Below are 26,566 nucleotides of genomic sequence, written 5' to 3' on the forward strand. Positions count from 1 at the left end.
TGCTCCTCACTAAAGAAAAAAAACCCCAAGTACATCATATATGGAAGATCCTAAAACATGTGCATTGCCTTTGAACATGCACTCAAGCCTAATGAAATCATTTAATCAGCAGGGTTGCAAGCAGGCTTAAAAGTTTGTATGCTTTGCCTGATTAGGACTAAGGGAATGGGCCCTTAAGGAAACCAGATGGAGATATGATTAGTTTTATTAAGTGTTGATCCAGCTGCTGTATTTATATTCCCCTTATTTATATGAACAATATTTGTCCAAGTATCTGAATACAAAATAGAGAACTTCATTTGCTGTAGGCACTGTTGCTACCTAAGTTTGATCAAGATGGAAGTAAAAATTCAGTCATAATAATGAAGGAGCACTGGCTGGCTGGACCAGATGATATCTTCTGTTTGTTGGTGAATTAAACAGCATTTGTTATCAGCAGTGTCACTGCAGAAATCGGTATAATCAGCGCACATTGCAGCAAAAACAAAAGTATTTTCTCTTTCTACTGTAAAGCACCAGAGATACTGACCTTGTAATACAAAGGACTACAACACAGATGATAGCAATCTGGATGGTTCCAATCACAGCTGCTATTAAGACATACTGAAATCGTACTGGACCTGGAACCACATATAAAACGCTGTAGTCCTTTTTTTCACAGTGTTGTCCAGTATAGCCGGCATCGCATCTGAAATAAAAAAATATTTTTTTTTCTCGTTATACTTGCTGCTTTCAAAGAATACTGGAAAAATTGTATCTGGAAAAAAAAATAAATTAGTGGCTGAAGCATAAGCTTATGTGGGGTTTTTTTGAAGAATGGACTCCCACAGAGAGAGTATCAATGAGTGCTCAACCTCTGAGAGGGAAGACTTGTGATCCTCAGTGTCACCAAGGTCTCTGAGAGTGAACAACACTGTGAGAGTGCCAGGAGGTGCCCAGGGGACCACGACATAACTGGCTTCAAGTGGAACTACTTGCACGTTGTGATGAGAACCCATTTAGTTCCTTGCACAACATACTTGAGATTTCTCCCTTTCTTTGGGGAGGTGGGGGAGGGTGAAAAGCCATTGAGCTGTGGTTCCTTATGCAGATTACCCCTAAGGAGGTGATAAGCAATCATCCAGGCTCCATATGAAATGTGATTAGATGTTCCTGAAAGTGGATACATCATTTACATTTTGTCTGGTTGCTATAAAAAACCCCTCTATTGATGCTGCAGCCATCCACCCCGATGCTGCCTGCTGCACTGCTCACCGGTTCCCATCCTGCAGCCTGGCATCTCCACTCTGCTCTGTGACTCTGGGGCCAAGCAGTGCTTTTACAGTTTTAGCTCTTGCCCTGTTTCCCCTTAATTGCCCAAGCAAGATGTGGAAATCCAGGTCAATGGCAGCAGCGACTGTCAGGGACTGAGACAGATGGCTTGGGCTCCTCTCAGGTGTGTGAGTGGAGCACTAACCCTGATGGGTTAAGCCTTGTGCTTCCTCCCTTTGCTTCTCCTGCATTCCCACAGCTGCCAGCACCTTGAGGAAAGGACATTTTCCAGCTGAATGGAGCACCTAAAATGCAGAAGCTGCAAAGAACAAAATGTGTCCTGGCTTTTTGTGTGAGCTGGGAGGAGCTGGCTTGAGGTTTTGCCCTGGGGAGAGTCTGGTCTGTATCTTTGCATCCCGTCCCAGCGTCGCAAGAAATTGATTCACGTGTAATAATACTTTTCGAGCCACCTGGCCACTGTGTGGACTTCAAATACAGTATCTGCACCTGTGCAGGGAGGCAGTCACTGCAGGAGCACTCCAGTGCTTTCATTATGTTCTTCCTCCCTGCCCAAACCTCCTCCAAAATCACCTCCTGCTGAAGCAGCCACCTCTGCCCCAGCCAGCTGCCCCACGAGCACCTCTCCCTCAGGCTGAGGAGGGCACCTAGCGTGGTCTGAGTGCTTTGTGGAGGGCTTTTAAAAACACATCTAAATATAACTGAAGGTTACTGGATGGCTTTACAGTCAATTAACATTGTTCATAACTCAATACACTTCTGGGACTTTGTTGAATAATTTAAGTCTGATGGATTTTGTAGCACAAAGGGCCATGGTTGCCATTATTTTCCATAGCTGATCTAGATTAAGTGTTGCTCTAAGTCAGTATTTCCATGTGTGTGGCCTTCCCTTGCTGGTAGGAGAAGGGTTACCTGCAAGACGGTTCCAGCATGTTTGTGGAGTGCTCACACTTGCCATGCATGCAGAAGCCGTTGTAATGCTCTGGACAAGGGATGTAGATCCCTCTTGCACTTTCTTCCAGTTTATTTGCATTCTCTGTGAACACAGGTGAAGGGGAACATTAAACTTGACCATGTAGGATAAGGAAAAGTGATGGAAAGAACTCAACATATGAAAGAAAGGAAAACCAGAAGGACAAGACGTGAAAGATGTTGTTCATGGTAAGCAAGGGCAAGGTTTTGCCCCTTCATACAGGTTGGTTGATAAGAGATTTGCAAGGGTTTATCTCAGTCTTTTATAATGCCTGTCAAGGTACAGCAAATGAGACACCTGAGAAAATAATGTGACTATTCCAAATTTGATGACAGAATAGCACATGCAATATACACTATTATTTCTGTCTTGCTTTACTTTATGTCTCCTCAAACTGAGACAAGGTTAGGAGAGAGACTCTGGACACTTGCATGTAATATACATTACAATACATTTGGTAATTCAACAGATCATATACAGAAAGACAATTTTATGGCTGAAGTAGAGAGGGAATCCAGAGCTGAAGTTTATCATCAGTGCTGCATGCCCATGCCCCAAAGCCCAGTGGCCTCCTCCACATCCCACAGCATCCAGCACTTTAAACTAGCTTGACTCTCTGAGCCGACTTCTGCAGCAGTGAAGGAGTCACTGAGACTGCAAACCCTGGGAAATCCCTCCATGGGATTTGCAGCCAGGAAAATGGAGGCTTCATTTAGCTTTGAAACAGGTATCTGTTCAACTTCACAGGCTGAAACACAGAGTGTTACCACCATGAACTCACAAGAATTTTGTAGGCCACCAAGGTATTAATTAATCTGGGTAACTTTCGCAAATTCTTCAATTTAACCAATATTTCTGATCTCTCAAATGGTAACGCTTCTTTTTCTGTGATACAATCTTCTAGCCACGATTAATTAAAAACAGAAGAAAGAAATCTCATGATGGATGTCTGAGGAAATGTAGTTTGCACGCAAATAAGTTGAAGCATTTTTATCTTCCAAAGGAAGTCCCCGAGTGTTATAAAACAATTGCAATTTGTGTTCTGCCTCTGAGCCAGTCATGCCAGCAGCAGGCATGCTTAGGTATTATCCCACCTCAGGGAAAAGTGTGTGCAGCAGATCCAAGATTCAGATTTTCATAATGAATTTCTTTTCTGTCGCTGCTGTCCAAGGAGAGTTGTAAGAGTCTCTAACCACTTGCACTAATAAAGTTGGTTATATTGTCCTGATGTGAAAACAGGCGAGGACCAACTCCCAGCAAATGAGAATGACAGGCAACCTTTATGTCCCTGCAGGCAGCATTAGCTTCTCTTTCATCCTTAGGGTTTTCAGGACCTATGCACTATGGTCCATGTTGCAGCTTTCCAAATACGCTGAACACAAGCCCGTGTGCCTCTCCCTGCTCCCTGATTACACTGGGATACCTGGGAGGTTGGTGGAGGCTCCAGGGACCATGCAGGAGGATTCCTGGGCTGGGGGCTGACAGCTGTCTCTGGGACAGCACAGACAGGATGTGCTGACAGGAGGCAGGTTAGAGGTGTGGTACAACCTCCTTTGACAGCTTGCCCAGGAATTTTTGCTACAGGAAAAAGGTGGGAAGACAAGGGGTCCATTTGGTCTGGCACGAAACATTTTTGGCTACCTATCACCCTCTAAGTGAGACACTGGCTACCAACACATGAAATACATCCACAGAGTTATCACCCCTTCATGCATGTTCCTTTATGCCCTGGAAATCCTCCCAGACAGAATAAACCTGTGTGATGTGTCAGCTATCAGTGTGCCCATGGCATACACACAGATGTCGATGTGCTCAGGACCTGTGGGACTCCATACCCATGCAGGGATCACCTGTGCACTGTGCCTGATGGGCTCTGGGTGTGCTTGACCTCTGCTATGGCCCACATTCAAATCTAATTCTGTCCAGGAAAACTGCAGCAAGAAGTACGGGATCCTTATTAACATACTTTTTTTTTTTTCTATAGTGGAAAACATAATGCCATTTCCTTCAAACCCTCCATTGCCAGAGGAAGTTTGCTCCCTCTCTGAAGAACAGGAGACTGCTCTGTGTGCACATGCACGTGTGTGTGTGTATCCCTGGTCGTTCCTTCTCAGGTACTGAGGTATCTCTGCCATGTCTGTGCACCACCACTCAGTGCCAGAATCCCTCCTCTCTCAGATCAGCCAGCTGTGTGGTTAAAATGGTATGAAATCCTTTGGTTTAATTTTTTTTTGTAAAGGCACACTTCAAAATGGAGTGAAATCGTAACTTTCAGGACAGGCTACTCTGGGACTTGACAGGGGGACCAGGACCTATCTGGACATGCAGATGCTCTCACTGTGTGAAGGCTGTAGGGCTGGCAATCATGTGGGGAGAAACCATGTTTTCTTTAATAAGGTCTCTAGCACACTTTAAAGTAAATCTAAGATCATGCAGAACTTGTAATTACACCTCTGAGCATAATGTGATAGAAAATGCTTTACTGAATCTAAAATAAGATGGGCCAAGCTTTGCTACCATTCTAGGATAAACACTTCAGAGTAAACACTTCATACAGGAACACTTGTCACCTGTCCCAGAAGATCCCACAAAACTTAAGACACAAATTACCTGTATCTCATTTTGACTGATGACTCCTCCAAAAGTCAGGGATTTATATAAAGGCAGAGAGGCCGGAAAATGCATTTTAAGTTTGATCTGCTGTTTAAGTTATTCAAAATACAGACCACAATAAAAACATCATTTTGTTCAGACTGAGGAGTTCCCCCTCCCAGCACATTTTGAACGCACAAAAAATATTTCCCTGCCTCAAAACAGGTTATTTTTCTCATTACAAAATCCATCTTTTCAGAGCCAATGTAGAGACTCAGGCATGCTTTAAAAGTCTCTTCATGTTCAAACTGACTGCTCCCATTTCTGGAAGGACCTGAGCACTTTTCAGCAATCCAGCTGTTGATGAGATACTAATTCTTCAGAATTAAAGGTTTACATCACCATGAAACAAGAACCATAAACTGATTCTAAAAAGAGAGGATATAAATAAAAAACATGCTGAGGTTATGAAGCAAACAAGAACTGTACATAATCTTAAAAAAATTAAACCTAAATTAAATAAATTAAGACTTCCATCCTTATAAAAACTTTGGCTTATTTATCAATTCAGTATTGGATGCAATTTGTACTAATCAAACTACAGTATCACTACCCTAAGCAGCCCCTCTACCACACCAACCTCACACCTGCAGAGAGCTGAGCTAAATACAAATCCACTTTTTCCCAAGCACAGCAGATCTGTATGCATAAAGCAATGACACAGACCAATTCAAAGTTACTCAGGTTTCAGTAATGTTAAATTCAGTAGCTCCTCCTCACACACTAGACTTGCTGCATTCTTATTGGCAACAATGTGGGAAAGTTTTATTTGAGCCAGAAGGACAGACTTGTACCTTTTTGTGAGGGACAGGATTTGAGGCAGAAGCCAGTGGTAAAAACTAGAGGTAAAAACTGGACTGACTGGGTCAGTCTCTCCTATCTCTGGACAAAAGAAATTCCTGCCATGTTTCTCAAAATGCTTGTCCTTTTTATTTCAAAAAAGAGATACACCCTCACCCTCCAGATCAATTGTATTCAAAAATCTTTTTCTTGAAGCAGTTTTCTGATCAAAAAAGTCACTTTGATGGAGCCAACATCTTTTGCATTTCTGCAGCATTTTTTTCATCTTTAGCCTAACATGACATTTCATATTGTTCACATCTCCTGTTAGTGCCAGCACATGACATGATAGCCTATCAAATAAGACACACTAGTCAAAACACATTATTTTTAAGTGCGTGGAGGCCAGATGCTACTTTGTGTAGCCTGAAACAGCTTATCATCTCTCTCACTGGAAAAGCCTCCCAGCTGAACCCTTGCTCTCCAACCTCTCTGTGGATGGCAGGCAGATGCTGAGATGATGAACTATTTCTCTGGGATAAATCCAGTGTGGCTGGCCACCCACTCAGTGATCTTGCTTTTCCTGACGGATTGTCTTCTGAAATGTTAAATAAATTATTCAAAGCTATATTGTCTAAATTCCTTAATATCTGTGCCTGTTCCTGACTTTCATCAAGGCAGCACAGAAGAATGATTTCAAATATATTTTGTATCATTTAAATTTTAATTTCTGGTTTAGCTATATGGCTTTCCTTCATTCTTTGGAAGTTGAATGTACACCCTTCAGATTCTCAGGTAACTATTTCAGTGAAAGCTGAAATTCAAAAGCTGGAACAGCCTGCCTGGTGGCAGGATGTGACTCTGCAAGTGATGAAAACAAGGCAGCCAGACTCTTCTGTGGTCCCCAGCTCCCATCTGAGCAAACGTGGAGCTTCTGTTCCACAACCAAACATGTGCACTGATGCTGCTGACAAAGGAATAAATCCATTAGTGCCCTTGATGAGGATTATATGAAGTACTGTCTGGAGTGCCCAGAAAATTCTTTCCAGACATAAGGTCCTACAATCCACTTTAGAGAAATTAAAATAAAAAATCTAGGCAAAAATAGGATTCTTGTATCCAAGAATTGACTGCCAGGCACTTAACAATTAGTTCTGCAGGGCTGATAATTCTGTCATTCTTCATGAGTGAATCAGTGAGACTTTCTAGGTGATTTCAAGCTAGCAAAGTAGAGGGCCACAGCCTGTAAATTCTGATGTTAGCATTTTGGCTGATGTACAGCAGGTAATGTTGGAGCTTTGGAAGTAATAACTATTAGGCTATGCCCATATGAGAAAATATTGGCTCATGTACAATGTTAACACCTAGTCATCCCTGGACCAAGGGAATGCCTGAAAATACATGTATACACATATATTTCATCCAATAAGGGATGAGACAGTGAATGATGTGCAGCAGAAGCTATTTTGACACCTATCTCATTGGAAAAAGTGGTTAAGGAGAATTGACTTACATAATAATTTAATCTTTTAATACTGCTGAGGTCACTCAAATTTGCAGACAGAAGCTCTTGCTGATATTGAAGTAGTGACTCCTTACACATCACATTATCAGAGGACATATGAAGAGAAAAAGGGATTCGTGTGTCAACTGTACATCTTTAACCTTCTCAACCCCTTTTGGAAACAAATCCCCCTCATTCCTTTTACCTCCCTTTTGGCTCTCCCAAAAAGATGCTGCAGAGCACAGCACTGGGAACCTTCTTAACAAAGCTCTTCTGCTCTGCATGAAAGAGACTTCGAGTGCAATTCTAGTTTGAAGTCAAAACAAACGTCCAGAGAGTATCCACCTGTGGGGCAAGGGGAGGGATGCCCTGAATTTTGGGAAAGAGCTTAAGCTGATTGACTGTGGTTGGAATCTGAACCCTGTGGATAAGACTAGGGATAGTTTATGTTACTCATCTTCAGACTTCACAGAGTCAGCAACTGCTGCTCTTTGGATGTAAAACAGAACTTTCTCAGGCCAGGAACATCTGCAGGAATGGTTCAAAGGTCCAGGAGAAGGATGGTAATGGTGCTGCTGCCTCTGAAAGTGCAGAATTGCTTTAGCAGGTTTGCGGGCACTTCCCCCCCTTCAATAGCATCCAACAGGAACTGAGGTCCCACAGCAGCTTAGGGATGAAGTCCTCAGGCAGCCTTTCCACTCCCTTGTAATGAAGAAGTGCCATGACAACTCCCAGCTCAGAGCCAGCTCTGATGGGAGAACAGAGATTTCTCCTGGGTCTTTGCTGACCAGCCCCAAGGCACAGCATCCTTGGCAAACCTGCACCTTCACCCCTCACGTCCCCTTCTCCTGAAACCTCGCTTTTACAATTACAGAGCGCCTCTTCACAATGAAGGAAATGTGTGCAAGCAACTGAAAATCACTGTTTGGGTGGGCGTTGAGTGAGAATTCCGAAGGAAGTGCTTGCTGCTGCTCAAGAGGGAGCTCACCAGCCCACTCTCCCTGAGAGCAAGAGGAAAATGAGACACCAAATGTCAGCTGAAAATGTCTGGCACCACTGTGCTGCAGCCTGAGCCTAAATTCCTCCTGCAGCCACTCCAAGTACAAACTTGAAGCTAGTTTTTCTACATAAGCTGCACAAAAAAATACCCTTCCCGTATTAGCTGCTTCACCAAGGGGAAAAAGGGAAATGGAACATGGTGAAATAAATTACATTCCCTTCTTTTCTCAGGCACAAAATAGGCTTGCTGAACACAGTAATTTATTAATTTTAAATGTCCCTATGCAAATCAGTTCCCTGGAATAAGATAAAATCCACTTTCCTTTTTAAAAATAATCTAGGGCTTTTTATGTTTGAGATGATGGCAAGATGTCCTAGCGCACTTTGAAAAAAAATACTGTGCTCTGTCTTTGCAGCAATGCATCGTAATTATTCAGCCTGCTGCCATAATTAATAATAGAAACCAATGAATTAAGACACTAATAATCCCCAGATGTTCAAATGGAGAACAAAATACTTTCAGCTTGTCAGCATATATATGGGGGCTATGCTATATATGTTAAAGCTGTTGCTGAACTTCGGAAATCAAGAAGCACTTTTATTTACAACATCTGTGAATGTATCTTCCTCCTTTGAGAAAACTGATTGAAATCAAGCAACTTGTTAATCATTTTCCTGCATGTATAACAAGACTGTTTGTCTACTCAAAACTAAGCCACGACTGTTCTTCTATAATTTTTTTACCCTTGTTTTTCATAGTGTCTGTTGTCCCCTTGAATTGACAGATGCCTTACCCTAGAGATTATACAGGGCCCTAAAAGCCAAGGCTCCTGCATGTTAAAGAAGAGTCTACCAAGTAGTTACTGCAATACCAGCTGCCATACAACCCAGAGTTACACAGTGATGTGAGTACATGGCAGCAACCACTGCTCACACATCTGAAAGCAACACCCAGCAGTGTGAGCTAAAATGGAAGAGAAAAAGCACCACATGGGCTGATGTGTGGCTCCAAAGCAGCATTTTCTCCACGTCTAGGTGCTCACATTAGGCTCAGCTCCTCCCTGGGGTGGTTGTTTCATTCAGGGAGGTAAAGGCAGGCTGCTGCCTCACCTTGTCCAACCTCTTCTGCTTCCCCACCACCACATTTCAGCCTCTCACCCTGACTGAGGCCACCCTTAAAGCAGCAGTCACTGCTCTTTGATGCTGCACTCCACACTTGATTCCAGGACATCCAGAGGAGGATGATGCACTGAGCTGCTGTCCCTGCACATCAGCAGCACCTGCTGCTTCCCAGGCCAGCAGACTGGCCAGGTCCCTGTGTCATCTCTGTGTCAGCTGTCCCCAGGCCATCTCCCCACACTTTTGTGGATGAAGTAACACAGGCAGAGATCTTTGAGGCAGCCGCTGCAGGGGCTGGTCTTGAGGGCTGCAATCATTGCTAGGTTGTGATTTAATGATGCAGGGCTGTGTTGTGGATTTATCAAAGCCCTGGGTAAAGAGGGCCTTAAGAGTTTGTGCTGCGTTCTTTTGTGTCATGATTGAATAAATCTGTGTTAACCCCATTCTTAGAATACATTAAATCCCTCTTCGTGCTAACTCAGCTACTCTTTGTTTTTGGCAAGCTGCTGACGTTCCCTTCACTCAGATTCTCCTGCCTAAGAGAGATGCCACCAGCCCTGTGGGAGCAGCATCCTCCCCCTTCAGAAACCAGCAGTGTAAAGAAATCAAGTCATAGTTTATCTCCTTGCATATGATCTCCTTAGGCAGCTCCTGACAGAGCCCTTAGAGGATGAGTTAACCTTATTATTATTGTAATTCTGTGTTGAAAAAGAGTTGGTGTCAGTTTAGAGATTTGTGAGGTTCCCTCCAATTAGGCTGCGTGCCTGCAGGCACAGGGGCGAGTGCTGGATCCATCACACGCGGCACTGCACGAGCAGAGCGGGTGTCACCCTCTGTGAGAAATTCCTCCCAACAGCTCAGCCAAAGGCTTGTTTTCTCTCCCATCCACCTCTCCTCCAGCTACTCATTAGTGCCAGTGCTGGAGGGGGTAAAAAAATGAATGAAGGATCAACCAGATCAGGGCTCCTCTCTCTGTCCTCCCCTCTAAAAAACTACGCCTGAGAGTTTCAATTTACTGTTTAATACCAGATTAAACAGAGATGGAAATACCACCCCAGTATGTCGATCTTAGCAGCAGAAGATGCTTCTTTACACAACCAAAATTGTCAACTCCAGAGAAAGCAGGCATGGATGTGCAGAGGATGGCTAGGAGGGATGCTGCCAGAGGAATACCCCTATGATCAGCGCTGTCTTTTGGGGCACAGGAGACAGACCACCATCCCTACTGCCCAGCCCCAGCAGCACACACACGATTCTCACCAACCAGCAGCTCTTCACAACCCTTCCCAGTCCAGCACTGCAGTGACACAGCACTATTAGTTAACTTAGTTATGTGATGATTAAGGAACAAAACTCCCCGAACTTTACAGAGAGGCGTCCTGCTGTTTCTGCTTTGTGTGCTACTATGCAATTTCTATATCAAAGCAGCCCGGCTAGTGCAGCACTCCAGAGCAGCTTATTTATATGTAGATGTGGCTATATGACATTTCCAAATGCCATACATTTGCATATGAAGGTCCCACTTTTTTTTCCCCCACTTCAAGTAAACAGAGTCTGCTTCGATTCCAAAGCAGTGCTTTCCCTCTCTTGGAGCTGGCTGAGAACCATCCTCCTTAAGCAGCTAAAAAAACCCTGAAACACCTGATTTTCACAATTCAGCAACCTTGGCTATCAACAGTGTCTCTGGGTGGGTCTTGTGATTTATAGATGTACCTTTGATAGCAAACCTAGCGCAGAGAGCAAAACTGCAAGACCTTAAAATTTCATGTGAAATGGCTACAGATAATCTGCAATACCGATCAATATTTGCAAATAGGCCTCGGACACATGATGGAAGTTTGTGGTCATCCTAAAAAAGCCTGTGGGTCACATTCATTATAGCTATGAAGATGGTATTGATTTTTGTCACTGATTCTCCACTTGAAAACAAGAGCAGGAGCATGTTGCAGGAGCCGCTGAGGAGCTCTGAAACTGCAAACCTATCACAAAACCACAACCCCATGTAACACCAGGAAAGCCAAGTGGACATTATATATTCAGCTTTCTTGTCAAAAGAAGATAAGGCTGAAGCAGATGGTATGTGGGCAAAGATTCAACCTGAATACATTGCCTTCTAAAAACCAACAGTGCTATGAAAACAGCCCCATTTCATGGCATGAGGCTGATGAACATGTTACCTGCACATTAAAGAGCTGCCTGATGCCAGGCCTCGAGGTGTGTGCTGGAAGAGTTTCCCACTGGCAACGCGTGCATGGAAAAACACGGCTCTGGGCACTTCTCCTGTACCACACTGAAATATTCCTAAAACACAGACTGAGCCCCGTCCTAGTGCCCGTGGGAGCTGGGATGCACAGCCAGGGTGTGTGCTGAGGGAAGCACTCCCTCGGCATCACCAGGAGGTGTGGGAGGGCTGGTGGGCAGCAGACATCAGCTGTCCTCCTCTCCCACAGCTCAGCCCTGAGCTCCCTGCTCCCTCCACAGCCCCTTGGGCTGGGAAACACCGAGGTGGGGATGAGCTGCTCCAGGAAGCCCCACAGAGAGGGGCTCTGCCTGCACTCAGAACACTGTGACAGGCGTTTCCTGATGGTGACAACAGGCACAACAACTCCCAGGAGTCACCCTTGCTGTGGTCCCAGCTTATGGAGTTTCATCCACCTGCCAGTGCCTTTCTAGAACATCTCATCCTCTGCTGCCGACTGGTAGATAGCATCAACTATGACAAATGGGATGAGGTGCCAGAAAGCTGATAAATACTTTTGATATGGCTCTAAAAATAGTGAAGGGATATTTGTATCCTTCTGACACTTTCTGGAAAGTAGATGGATATGCATGACCTAAGTTTTAAGACGGGTGTCAGGAATATGGATGTGTGGAAGGAGCAGGATCGTCTGGCTGGTGTTGCCCTGGGGGATGGCTGCATGACTGATGATGTCTCCATCTCCCAGCTGAGGGTGTGCTTGGAGGGGGCTCGAGCAGAAAAATGGGAGCCCATCCAGAAAAAAACCAGGATTCATCCTGCCCACCTAGGACATATATTTTCCTCGATGGGGATGATGAAACTGGAGAAATGGGGTGCAAGTCCTTTCTGAGCAGCACTGCCGTGCCCTAAGTTATGCCCTTGCAATTCTTGCCACATTAACTCCTGTACTACGTATGACTGAGCCTGGTGTGTTCCCAGGATCATACCTGTAAATTTAACCCAGTATTTCCAAACCCTCTCTGGAAATGTGGCACTCAGATATGGTTTCTTCCTTTTCTCTCCAATCTCTAGAACAATGTAGACTCAAAAGATCTCCAATTTGTACACCCAACCCCAGATGTGCTGAAGTTTTCCCTTCTTTGCCACCTGTGCGAGTGACCTGCAGGAATTTAAGTACTGGTGCAACTAGCAACTCTTCCAGATTTTAAGGACTACACAGATAGAAACGAGATTAGCAAAGCATGCTTCCAGTTTGTGTGAAGATGCACTTACAACCTGTATCCACCTCATAGTCAGAGAACAGGCACATCTTACATAACACAGAGCTGCATGCTCCATCCATCCTCACCCCTTCAAGCTGCGTGCAGAAAGATCAGGCAGGCAATCAATGAAACAAAGCAGGAACTTCCTCTTGAGAAACTGCTACACATAAAAGCACACCCTAATCCAATCACCAGGCTGCCCCCTAATTTCCAATAGGAACTCCAGGTCTGAACGGATTGTTTTCCACAGAGAAGCGGTGTTTGAAAAGGTCTCTGACTTGTATTTATATCTGCCAGCATGGTGCTATGAGACTTTACTTTCTGGTTTCACACTTCAAACAAACTCAAAAAATTACAACTGAAAGCAAGTATGAATGGCAAAATTGCCATTTTTTGATGGAAGGCATGGGTAAGAAAAGGTTACCCAGGTACGTGACAGTGTGGACAAGTAGGTCAGGAATGTCATTTTGGCTACAAGGCATTTCCTTCAGTCCTTTTGACAATCTGAAGGTTTTATAGTCCTAGTTTTGCACTGCTTTTATATTCAGTTTTGATTACTAAAATCAGTCCTTTTTTGGGGGGGGGGCACATGTTGGCAAGATGCTGCCAAGCTGAAGTGTGACACCCATTTGGCTCCCTTCCCTCCTTTTTTTCCAAGGTAGCATCTGTGCTTGTAAAAACATGCTGCCTGAGAGGATTCATCCAAGAAACTAAAGAAAGAGCTGCAGAATTTGGGGGAAGTGTGTGTGAGAAAATAGGAGACTGAAATAAAAATACTTGACTCCTATATGTGGTATTTTTGTACACTTCCTTAATCACATGCCTGGCAAATCCCTTGTGAATATCCTGCTTATTTTAGTTGCCAGAACATGACCCTGAATGGCCTGTGACTACTCAGAGATATGTCTGTTGTTGGCTAAAAGCATGGTCTCAGCCATACTTTCCACTGCTTTTGTTCAGGCTATTCAGAAAAGTTTTGTTACGCTCAGAAACATTTTACTGACATGTTGCAAAGCCGTGATCACTCCTCCTTACAAATCAAACGCTACACTTGCTGAGGGATGAATCCTCTGTGGTTTGATGCTATTTTTACTCACTCCTTTGCCCTGAGTTCTGCATTGTAAAACTGTGATGGCAACGGGTCCACACAGTCCACAACCTTGCTTTTTCTATCAGTCCAGCTGTATTGTTAAAATCTTTTGGGGCTGCTCAGAGGGTTGGCTTTCAGCAGACTGTATATTTGAAACTCCTACTTGGTAAACAGGAGCACACCAAGCAGTGTGCATCCTTTCCCATGCCTGGAGCTGGGGAGACATCCCTTACTATTCCCAATTTTAAGTGCAGGAGAAAATGGGCAAAGCAATATAAAATGTCACTGCAGCAAAACCTGCTGCATTCTGTACCTATTTCACCAAAATACACTGTTTTCCATCTGTCCTGAAACCCTGCAAGGGAGGGACAGAGCCAAAACCTTTGCATGTTCTTGGGTTTTCATCAAAAGGGTCGAAATGCCACCGCACAAATTTAAGCTTTTTGTCTATTACTGCAGTGCCAAAGTTCTATCAGGCAGCAGCTGATCTCGGAGATGCAGACAGGAGCCCACCAAGGCTGCAGAACACACTTTGTGCCTATCAGACCCCTCCAAAGCACACTGAGGACACGGCTACGGATCCAGCACCTCCCTTGTCTGCTGATGGCAAACTATTCCACAAGCACAGTGTCCTTGAGCTGACCTCCCCACGGACCCAGCCCAGACTCTGCCTGCTGAAATAAGCCAAAAGCAGGCAGCACCTGGTGGCCCATCTCCCATCAAACCCTCCCATCCAGACCCGTGGCTCTCCCTCCCTGTGTGATGGGACAGAAAGCCAGCACAGAGCTCGCCCTGCAATTTCCTTCCATAAAGAGCGGAACAGCTTCTCTATGCCCCACAAGTCTGGGATTCATCACTGCCCATTTTCCAGCACAGACAAAAAAGTCTATCAAAACCATCTTTTTTTAAATTTTTTTTTTAATAAATGAATACCTGCTTTTACTATTTTTATACATCTGTTATTATTGTCTTGCAGCAGTGCCACAGAAGTGATCTGTAATGATGCATTTGTGGAAATAAAGGGTTTGGTATTTTAACTCCACTCCTAGAGCTAATATTGAAAGCAGAAGAAGTTGAATGGAAAAGAAAGGGCAATTCTGGGAAATGGAAAATTTGCTAAGAATAAAAATGGATGAAAAAGCCATACAGAGAAATCTCAAAGCCATTAAACTCAATGGCCAGTCTCCTAGTACTTTCAGCAAGGCCGGAATTTTACCTACTGCCTCTTTAAATCTTATTGACTCTTATCACAGTGTTTTAAACCAAACAGCTGACATCCTTCTGCCCAGCCAAGGCCTTTTAAATCACTGAAATGCAGGATGGAAAAAATCTGCAGTGCCAGATGTGTCTAAAAACAGTCACAGTTCTTGTTGAGGCGATCTGCAGAGGAAAATGTTTAGCATTTATCATGCCTGACTAAACACTAATGGTTTATCAGTTTTGATATTATAGACTAATAACAAGCTTTTCCATGGCTACTTCATTTGCAGAGCATGGAGACAGGCTACACTACTGTTACTGGATTTTAGAACAGTGCTTTTTATTTAATCCTTTTCCTTCCTAACTGGATGGAAGTACACTTCCATTATTAAATGAAATTGTAAACTAAATACTCTAGGGCAGGGGTGTTTGTGATGTATACCTGACACAGTTTTAAGCCACAGATAAAACAAGAGGGAGATTAAAACCACAGGGAGAGCTTTAATTCCCACCCCCCCCCCCCCAAATATTTTGCCATTATGTAATGCTGTCTAAAATGGCTAAGGCTTGTGCTAACAGCAGCAGGCAAAGCAGTGCATTTTGATTCAGTGCTGATAATATTCTGACATGCACTGCCACTGGTACTCTAATAGCACATTTTGTTTACAGCTGTTGTATTTCCAAGAAGAGAGTTTCACAGTCACTTAACACTCATGGGTACAAGCTAAAATGACAGCCCAAGTGTGTAAGAAGTCACCTTTCTAGGCAGGTAAATACTGCTTTTCAAGCCTGAGTTATTAAGAGCACTTCTGCTTGCTCCTCAAACTGCCGAGGCTGGGTTTATCCTGAATGCAGAGAAATGTTTGTATGGACAGAAGTAAGGGAGAAGGCACAGCTTACATTCAAACTGCTGCATCTCCAGCTGAGATTCATAATTTCTCTAAACCATTTCCATTTTCCTTCAGAAACAATTTTCTGTCACTCATGGTTCCATACACTAAATGTTAATAGGGAAAGAATAGTTATGTTGCACTGCTCGAAGAATCAGTGCAGGGTGTGGCTTGTAGCAGGTGTGCTCAATGGAAAAGGTAAATGCACATTTTAGCAGGTGTGCTCAATGGAAAGAAGTGGAACCATCAGCCAAATGAAACTGTTGTGGCAAATTATTTGCCTGTTTTTACTTTCTTTACCCCAAATCTATTAAACCAGGCAAAATTTGTCACTTGTCTCCATCTAGTCTAATTCTGAAGGTCTACTAAAAATAAATACACCAGCTCCTTCTTTTCTTCCCCAACAGTACTTCCTTTAATTCCACCAGATGCGTTCCTACTCCCAAATCCAGGTGAAAGCCTTTGTTATCTCAAGGCTCAGATTACCACTGCACGTGTCTAAATGATCAAATTATCTCGTGTTTGTATTGCAATTTGACATGATGATACTCCTTCTACAAAAAAGGATGTTTCAGTCAGTTCTAAGTAGCAACTTTCCTTATGGTTACAACTTATTTATTACAACTGTCATGTGCTTTCATCTCGTGGTATTTTGATATCTAACATTTCATAAAGAATGCCAAAACATCCCATGAAACAAAATTCTGAGGAAATTCAGTTCTATGAATATTTCAAAATAATTTTTTTTTTAACATTTCAGACTAGATCAAACACAAATATTTAAGTGTTGATGTTTCCTGAAAATAGATATTCTAGCATCTCATTATAACTTTAACTCTCAAATCCTTGGGAAGGCTCTGTGATTCCTAACAGCAAATTCACAGAAACTAGGCCTAAAATAGAGCTGCTGGGCATAAAAATACACTGTGGTACTCCTTGACATCTACCAACTAATTCAAATTATTGTAGTGAATGGCAAACAGCTGCTGTGCACCATTTTGAACAGTATCCTTCAAGGATGATGACTCTTGAGATATCAAAGTGCCTGGAGCCCAGAGGAAGGAGAGAACCAAGGGTGAGGGAAATTCCTCTCCAGATCCATGAAAACATGATTAACTGCCCACCCTGTTCATTGAGGAAGATTGATAACCACCCTGCATCACCCTCCTTGTCAGACTGCTGGTCCTACAGAGCAACTGGGCTGCACAGTCCTTCTAGACCCCAAAGGGAGGAGAACTTCAGCTGTGACTGACCTGTGACTCCTGGTGTGCAGTGGGTCTGGGGCTGCCTGCAATAAATTTAAGTACAGGTCTGTGAGGGCACTTCATGGCCCTGCATTGTTAGATGGAGCTCATACAGAGCTCTGCTATTTAGTGCTGGTATATCTCAAAGGAGGGGCCTGGAAAATGGCAAAGATGCAGTACTAACTAGGTGCTACAAAGTGATTTAGTCAGATATAAAAAGACCTTTTTGGATAACTGTAAATCCCTTCACAATGGCAGTGGCTGCAGCCAGAATTATGGTGCATATTCCATATATCCATGGCAGCTGAGCATTGCCTGTAGATCATGTTGTTTCATTCCCATAAACCTCTGAAAACAAAGGTTAGGAAAAACAAATTTTGGGAGTAGCTGTAACTAGAGCATAAAAACTAGCATGTCTGCAAACCATAAATGTAATTTTTCGAGGGTCCCTACCCTTGCCATTAGAGGTTTTATTTAGGAAGTGAGTATCTGGTTAAAAACAACTTGAGAAATCAGGCACAATTCAGCTTGTGTTGAGTTTTGGGGATCACATTTTTATGTGTAAGCAGGAAGGTGTCTTTCTTTTCTGCAAGCTTTGCCTTCCTTTCAGCACAGCCATTCTACTGATCAAAACACAGATAACTGAGCAGAGGAGCAAAAGATCAGCAAGTACTAAAAGGTTCAGGTTTGCTTGTGAAGATGGGTTCCTGTGCTCCAAATAACACCAAACATACGTAAATGCAACTTTATGTGTTTATGGACTGGGACACAAATGGAAGAATCTGTAGAAATGCCTACATGAACTCAGGTCTGCTCATCTCTATTGCACACAGAATTTCTGTTTTTATCCATAACCTTTAAGAGAACAAAATGTTACAGAAGACTGCTAACACGATAGCATAAGGGGAAAACCAACAAGTAAGGCACACAGTCTTGGGCAAGAACAAGTGTTTGGAGCAAACTTCATAAATTTCTCACAGTTCTGGTGGAAACCCCACATGACAAAATATACTTGGATTACAACCTCCACCCTCACCCCAGATCTTAAGGAAGCTTTACACCTGAATTCATTTCCAGGAGTTAAATGCTTCAGGGATGCTGACAACAGTAGAACAGCCTGGTCTGGTGTTGTGTTTTTTTTAGGCTGCCCATGCCAATACTGGTGTTACAAGTTGGAACTTGTTTTTACTGTTTGTTTCCTACAGATCAAATTCTTACCCTGGATTTACTGAATTTTCAGGCTCTCAAGCTTTAATGCAAATCAAATAGCTTTCTTTATAATGTTCACTCACAACAATACTGAATTTGTTTATTATGGGAAGAAAGCACAAACGAATTCTGCAACTTTTGATTCACACTCATTAGTGACTGAATTAAGGGCTAAGCTTTAGAGGCACAAATGGAAATGTTCTTCCTCCTTAAGCTACATCAGTCTAAGGTAAAGAGATGTCTAGCAGTTCACCTGAGACCTAATTTAAGTTTTAATGCTAACAATTACAGGTTCCATGAGCATGACACTGGGAAATTGTAAGTAATGAAAAGGCACAATTTATCTCATTATAAAACCAAAAACCCCCCAGAAATCCAAAAAAACAAGGCACATTTTACCCAGCTTAGTGCATACAATTCAAAGTTAGAGGAGAACTCCCATAAAAAGTGAGGTATTCTCTTGAGGCTGGCAGATTAAATGAGCAATATTTCTCTCTCCCTCTCGCTTGTTTTTAAAATCTCCATAAGCCTGTTTTTATTTTGCATGCTCCTCAGGAAGAGACTGTTAGGAGTAAGTGCTGTTAAATCACATGGCACAGTTCTCTGGAGTGCTGCAGCTTCCTTCCTAGCAGGGGGCTTGTTTGTGAGGCTATTATGTGACCCCTACCACAGTGTGTCTGTCTCCCATTCCAAAAAAATTATGTAGATTTCAGCAAGATGGAGCCAAGCAAGATCTGAAGGTGAATTTGAGATGGTTCTACAGAACAAAAGCACTTGGGGTAGCCTGTGTGCAGTGCCCATAGCAAGACAATTGCATTATTGCCCCAGCCCTTCCTGTTTTAGAAATTAAGCATCCAGTCTTCCTTATGACTCAAGAAAATGCTGGTGGGACTTTCCACACTCCACCTTTTACAGCCCTGGAGTTAAACCACAAAAGAAACAGCTGGAGGTTTTAATTTCAAAAACATTCAGGACAAGTGGAGGTTTGGGGGCTAAGAGAGTCATTGGGACTCTGTTGTCCACTCAGACCTGAATTCACAAGTAGCTGGCAGTAAGATTTACTGACCTAACAGCTGGAATCTATCACTGCCTTTTAGATTTTCCTCTGCCTATCAACAACACTGGAGGAGCTGCAAGGCAGCACCAGGCTACCAGAACACAGTGATCTCTCGTGTTTGAAAACCTCTCAGAAGAATCTAGACTGAGCTTTTTCCCTGTGTTTTGCAAAGCTCATCTACCACCTTCAGACTGTGACCACCAAGGACTTTCACCGTGCATAAAGCACATTTTCATAAAACCTTGCAAGCAAGTGCAAATATCCATTTGTAAATGCAAATAACAATTCAAGGAACATTTAAAAGCTTCCCATTTCTATAAAAAGGTATCATTTGTTCCATTCTTGTTCCACAGGTCGGAGTCTGTCTGTGTGTGTGAGTGCAGGTGGAGGCTGCACCTAGACAGCATTCATGCTGCTACACAGCTGTCAAAATATTAAAATCTAGTTTTTTTCAATTTTTAAGTGATTTGATGGAATAGCAGGAAGGCTTTCTATATAATCTACTTATTTAGTGTGACAACCTCTGACTCTGAGGAATCGAAAGCCAAGCAAATCTGCATATGCAAGGATGTAATTTCTCTCACATTTTTACAAAGCTGCAGATGAGAAATAGTTTCTCTCTAGCTGTGATGGTTGCACAGTGTTCAGTTTTGTATCTCACTTGCTAATTCCATTAAGAAGAAAGGAAAGCCTGGTTTACAAAGGCAGAGTAAAAATGCACCATAGTTTATATCCCATAGCTAAGCTCTGGGGCTTTATTATTCTACAGCAGTACAGAAAATGGCTGACATAGTAGTAGACACAAAATTTAATTTAAACAGACAATGTCAAGTGGTTTAGACTCTAAACTTAACCTACTTTGAAAATGTTATCATCTGGAGAAGGAATCTAGTCTGAAGTTCTCATATTTTAGTCCGGGGGGAAAAAAAATTAAAAAATAGTCACTGTAGAAATTCAGCACTGCTGCTCTGATTCCTGGCTCCTCTCCAGGCCTGTTACAGACAATGAAGATGGCTGTGACTGAACTGTATTTATTTTGGAGTCCAAGACCCTTGGACTTTTGAAGGGACTCACTGAAGAGTCCGAGACTCCTCTTTATCCTTGTAATTGTGTGATGGCTCTCACGGCCTTCATCCCACAGCCGTGCCCCAGCCCAGGGAAGATGATGTGTTGACACAGATGGATTTTGCCCTTTTTGGTGGAGCTCTGGGTTTGCTTGGGCAACACAGCCATCTGTTGGATTACTCGCCCCAGCACCCCTGGGAGTGCCAGGACAGCCCTGGTGCCAGGCAGCACTCTGAAAACCATCCAAGACTGTCATGCAGGTTTGAAATCCCACGGGAAGCCAGGAGGGTGAGCAGGGAACAGAGCAGCCACGAGCAGACGCGCAGCATTTTGCGCTCGTTATCGGTTCTGGGCACGGCAACAGCTCTGGCAAGATGGGCCAAGGCACTGCCTGCAGCAGAGTCCCAGCACTCCCCAAGAGCCCAGAAAGCACCACCTGAGGCTGCTGCCAAGGGAAGAGTTTACTGCCCTCGAGGAACCCAAAAATACAGCTCAAACTGACCACTTGTGGATGCACATTTTTCACTATTTGGGCTGCAAATGCCTCCTTTCCCCTTCCATCAGCCTCTCTGAGCTGCTGGCATTCAGCTGCTGAGACTTGATCTAATCAATGCTCATATGGGGAGGTTTGTCTGGCCTGGAAGATGATATTATTGAATAGGTCTATCATATTTGTCAGTGTCTTTGCTGACAATTTTCATGAATATATAACACTGAAATATGGCACATCCATACTGACTTATTCCTTATGGTGCTCAAAATGGCTTGGAAAAAAACCCTCTGTAATTTGATAATGAGAAAGGATAAAGTCATTAGGGGGATAATTGCTAATATCCAGATCTTAAGAAGAAAATATAAATACCAAAGAATACAAATAAATAGGCAAATGCATTAACAAGATGGGAACTTCCTGATTGCCTGGACTCTGAATTCCAAAATGCCACCAAAACAGCCTTATTTATGCATATAATGGGGAAATTCAAGAAAGCATCCATCACAGGACTTTCAGCTCAGACACTACATTCTAAAACATACATTACACTTAAAAGGCTTCAAAATGCTCTTTGATGGAAATTGCAAGATAAAGTGTATTTCTATTGGATTTGAGGGAAAAATCACACCCATTCATTTCTCCAGTAAAACCAAATCTCACTGCACAAACCCGATCAAGGTCAACGATCTGCCATTTGTTGAGGAGAGTGAAAATCTCCCCAAGTCTGATAAATACCTGGGGGTTTCAGGAAAAGGAGAGGCCAGCACTGCACAGAGGCACAAATGCACATGTGTACAGACACCGTGTTGACACGTGTGGCACAGGCAGCTGTGGCAAGGGTGGAATGGTGACCCTGGAGAGGTAGGACAGGGTCAGGGAAGGGTCTCCTACAGCTCACTCCTCTCAGGTTTGCTTTGTTGTAAAAGGGGGTACCGCTTTTTGGGTGCCTCTGATGGTCAGGCACTTAAGAATGCTGGCATAAATCTTTCCTGTGTAAAGCAAGAGTCCTTAAAAACCGAGGTGATGTAAACCTAACACAAAGGTTCACCCCCCCAAAGGAAAGTGCCCTCGGCTTTGCAATATTTGTGCATTATTGGTGAGCAGCAGCGGGCTGGCAGGAACAGGAGGGAGCAAAGACACTGATGGAACAGACAGTTTGAATAGTTCTAGATGGAAAAACCCAGCTGGGTTGTTGGGACTTGTGGCTGTTTGCAGAGCTGCTGCCTTCCCGGGCCCCATGGGGGGTGTGTGGGGGTGGTTATGGAAAAACCCGCACGGCTCAGCCACCACAGTCCCTGCAAAGAGCCTATGGCTGCATTAGCATAATTGACAACATCAATTATGCCCACTGCTCTACTCCCCCTGGGAAAGGCTGTCCATACAAGCCAATGTTTTTAAAAGCGTGCGGTGTTCACGGTCTCGGTGATTTTTATTGCCATTAAATGGTAGAGAACAAAGGTATTGTGTGGAAAGCTGCAGGCTCAGGGAAATTGCTTCAGAGGCTGAGCAACTGTTGCTTTTTCACACAAAGCTTCCCATGGTTAGGGCAGCATTTCCTGTCTGAGGAGATACGAAGGTGGGAAAAAAGTTGCTCATACCACATTCTTATCACAGCCACCACCATCAAACGTTTCTGCAGCTGAAAGAACACGAGGATGGCACAGAGCTTCCTGTCTGGCAAATGCTGATGCAGGAATGTTCACTGAGCCTCAGTTTTATACTGCTGCCTTCCTTCTCCCTGATAATTTCCAGAATAGGGAATTGAAAAAGGGCTCCAAGCCTTCATCTCGGCTTGGGGAAGTCAGCGCTGTCCTCAGCTCTCCAGCAAGAAAGGATTTAAGATAACATTGCTTGGTCTCATTTCTAACTTAAATCATTTTGGCTTACTTGGCCTATCTTCTGTCTGCTGTTCTCACAGGACACAACATCAGCCTTTCCAGCCTTTTAAGAAAACTGACCACTACCTCCCAACAAAAAGCTGAGGGTGATGAAGAGTTTGGAGGAAAGACACTTTCTTCTCTTTGCATGTCCCTGTCTTCACCAATGGAAGCGTTCCTTGGCAGCAGGAAACACCTGTACCGTTCTCACTCTTGATCTTTTAGAAATTCATCCCAGCATTTTCTTTCCATAACAACTTCTACCCTCCCTGCTTCATGCTGCAGCATCCCCCAACACCTCACACGGCTCTGCCTCACCGAGACATCATTTATTCAGAGCTCCATGTTTTAATCATCACTCACTGTTTTAAATAGGAAAAGAACAATCATTTCTGAAGCTGGCTACCCCACTGTCACAGGGATGGCACAGAGGACCTGCAAAGGAGATGACCAGCTGGATTATCCCTGCCTCAGGACTCTCCCAGCAGGAATGTTCACACCTGTGAAACCATCAACTGCGTTTCACCCAAGCCATGCAGCTCAGCAAACCCAGCGATGCACACCTACTCTCTCCACACACTTCACAACCACAGAAATGTCACAGAACTGAAGCAATGAGTGCATCACCTGACCCATTTCCACCAGACCTTCCCAGAGGCTTTCATCCTCAGTGTGAGCTGTGAACATTTGCATGCATGTGCGTGCTCACACACACACACACACGTTCCATTTCTAAATCAATCCTCCAAAGCAAAGAGTGTAAAAAATGTCTCCCAAACCTCACTAGTATTTACATGTTTTTAATTTCAAGTGCCATATAGGGCTATTCAGCCATTATATTTTACTGTAGCTTCTAAATAAATTAAACCCATTTATCACTTAAACCCCCCACATTTTAAGGACCTTATTAACTTCATAGTTAAATGCCGACAGGTAATATCTATTATGGCAGAGTTTCATGGTATCCCAGCAGTGCTATGAGCTGGATTTCCACTTCCTTAAACTTGTATATCATGACAAAAATATGCATAATCTAGTGCACTGATTCTATAATTTTCAACAATGTCTGCTAATTCTGGCAAATAATTTACAGTATTTATTTCCTCTGTCAGAGCAGGTGTTTTATGGCCAGCATAGGTGTAGGTTGACAAAAATAGAAGCAGCTTATTTGTTAAAAAGGGTTTATAGCAAAGGAAAGAGTAATGGAAAGACAATGTTTTCTTAAAGTAAACCAGGAAAACCATGCTAGAAGATGGAAGACACTTCACCTCAGTAAATGAAGGAGAAAAGAGACTTACACAGATCCTGTGAATTGTGATTCTCACAGAACAGGAACCGTACCTGCATAATCTGTCCTTGCATAATGCCCATCTTCTGACTTTGTAGTTGTTGTAGTATTGTCTGTGTGAAAAGAAAAGTGTTGAGTTGCCTGGGGAGCCTGGACTCGATACAGCCCATGCCCCAACCACAGTGCCCAGGCAGAGCTAACTTCACTTGCACACACATCATCTCTGCTGCCTGCAAGGCTCTCCTGGGCCTGCCAGGTGAAAACAGCAGGATCTTTTTTCTAACAATATGTGATAACAGATTGCAGCTGGGATAAATATATCAGTCTGAAGCAGGAGTTGTCATTTCTGCTCTACTTGAAGTAATTGGGGATTTTAATATGTACCCTGAAATGAACTGCCACTTAGGATGGTTAACTTTAAAGAGATAGGAATAAACTGGAATGTGTGTAATACACCTGTATGCTACGGCCTTGTGTGCCGAGGATTTATGGGTCAGAAGCCAAGGAAAAAAAGCTATTGAGAGTCTGAGCCTCAGTAGGCACTTTATTTACCGGAGCTATTGAAAAGCAAATTCTCTTCATTTTTATTTTAGAGAAAAACAGGGTTTTTGAAGTCAGCTCAAGGGTTACAGGTGATGTAGTAGCCCAAAAGGTGGGCACAGAGAAGCATTGTATTTATGGAGAAACAGAGAGAGCCTTGAGCCATGTTTGCAAAACTTCTTTCCAGGCATCTTGGGCATCATGAGGCCCCTCAAGGGTCATTTGAAGAACCAGCCCAGCACTGTGTTTGGGAGGACCTCTTCAGAGAATCTCAGCCTCATGCTGCTCCAGTTAAGGGAGCACCAGAGGATCCATCCTGGGTGGCAAAATGTATCTGAGGGGCATTCTCACTGCCCTGCTCCAGCTGCTGCCTGCCAGACAGAGCTCTGGGCAAGAGCTGCTGTGGGCAGGAGCCTGGTTGGTGACTGATGCAGAACCCAGAGCAGGGCTGGGCAGTGCCCTGCTGCTGCTGCTGTGGCCAGGGTAAGGAGTGGTGCCCCCACCATGCCTCACATCACAGAGGGCTCTGCCTCTCACCACAGCCTGTGCTCTACAGTTTAAACTGCAGCAGTCTAATGGAAATGTAACAATTCCCAAATAAGAAGCCAGCCCTGCTTCTTTTTCTTTTTTTTCTCCCTGAACAAAAATTGAAAACATTCTTTGAAATGAGTTTTGTTATGAGAGTTACCTTGACATCGACCCAAAGACATGACTTCAATTTTCTCCTGTTTCTGGCATGATGCCTCTTTGATTTGACATGCATTATCATAAGATTTCCCATCGGAAGCACAAAGAGGATTGAAGTTGGTTTGAGAACAGTCAATGTTGCACACACACCTGAAAAGATACAGAAAGAGAAAAAAGGAGAGGCTAATATGAGAAACTTTTTTCAAGACATCATAAATACATCTTAGAAATATAAGTGTTTGCATTATCCTGACTGTACAATGCAAATCAACATAATGTAAGTGGAAAGTTCTGTTAAGAGGTCATTTGTATTTCTTGATGGAAATGAGATGCAGGGAGAGGGAAGAGGCACATAAAAGCAAGCAAAAAGAAAGATAAAAGAAGTGTGTTTTACATGGAAAACTGTACCACAGCATTACCACTTGTAATCTCCTGTAAACCAAAGAGATATGCAGATAAAGCAAGCTGCTGAGCCCTCCTGCAAACTAAAGGAGCCACAAAATTCTCCCCTGTTCAGGTGCTGTCCACTGTATGTAATACCATAAAAATGTGGGTTAATATTGATTTATGATTTAATTCTGAAAATAATTACAGCACCTAGAGGCACTCTGATTGTAACAGAAGATCTGATACTGAAGCCTCACTTCACCCCACTGGAATAAAACCACCTGCCAAGACTGGAGCAGGGATGTGAACACACTCTGTGTCTTGGGCTGGGGGGAATCTCTCCAGCTCTTGGACACAGAGAGGCTACTCACTAGTAAAACCAGGAGAATCCTGTTTTAGGGAAAGCTTTGTACACAAGCACCTTCTGAAGCACTTGGATAACTCAGCAAGCAAAAGGTGTTACCCAGGAAGGTCTCCTGACCGGGTGCTGTGCTCTGTGTGGGATGAAGGCTCCCATGTCCAAGAGCACAGTGTGGGCAAATGCAGGTAGGGCAGTGATGGCCCCATCCTCAGATTGCTTAGGGCCATCTCCAGAGACTCCAGAAGCCAGGCTGTGAGCTCCTGGGCTCCCTGTGATGTGAACCAGAGCACAGGGAGGAATTCCCTTCCCAAGCCTGCTCTGCATCTGAACTAACACACTAACGTGGACACATCCTGATCCCAGCAAGCCTTGCCATTACTTCTAAGATGGAGAATCTGAATTATTTCCATCGACAGCAGG

At 43.6% G+C, this 26,566-nt stretch overlaps 1 protein-coding gene and 1 long non-coding RNA gene across 2 annotated transcripts in view; one reads left to right on the forward strand and one right to left on the reverse strand.

Moving 5' to 3' along the window:
• The window catches only part of TMEFF2 (transmembrane protein with EGF like and two follistatin like domains 2), a 121,452-nt gene that overhangs the window by 5,919 nt on the left and 88,967 nt on the right, over positions 1-26,566 (reverse strand). The window contains exons 6-9 of the mRNA XM_014880949.2: positions 25,400-25,548; positions 24,225-24,284; positions 2,182-2,305; positions 530-688 (exon numbers count right to left, since the gene is read on the reverse strand). Coding sequence (XP_014736435.1) covers positions 530-688; positions 2,182-2,305; positions 24,225-24,284; positions 25,400-25,548 — 492 coding nt within the window. The remainder of the gene's footprint in view (positions 1-529; positions 689-2,181; positions 2,306-24,224; positions 24,285-25,399; positions 25,549-26,566) is intronic.
• LOC148223154 (uncharacterized) lies at positions 2,292-24,504 on the forward strand. Its single transcript, XR_015804783.1, has 3 exons — positions 2,292-2,430; positions 4,227-4,445; positions 22,925-24,504. It is a non-coding gene; the product is annotated as an uncharacterized LOC148223154 (long non-coding RNA).

The sequence above is a fragment of the Sturnus vulgaris genome, chromosome 7 (genome assembly GCF_052056855.1).
Source record: "Sturnus vulgaris isolate bStuVul1 chromosome 7, bStuVul1.hap1, whole genome shotgun sequence".
In the NCBI taxonomy this organism is placed as follows: Eukaryota; Metazoa; Chordata; class Aves; order Passeriformes; family Sturnidae; genus Sturnus; species Sturnus vulgaris.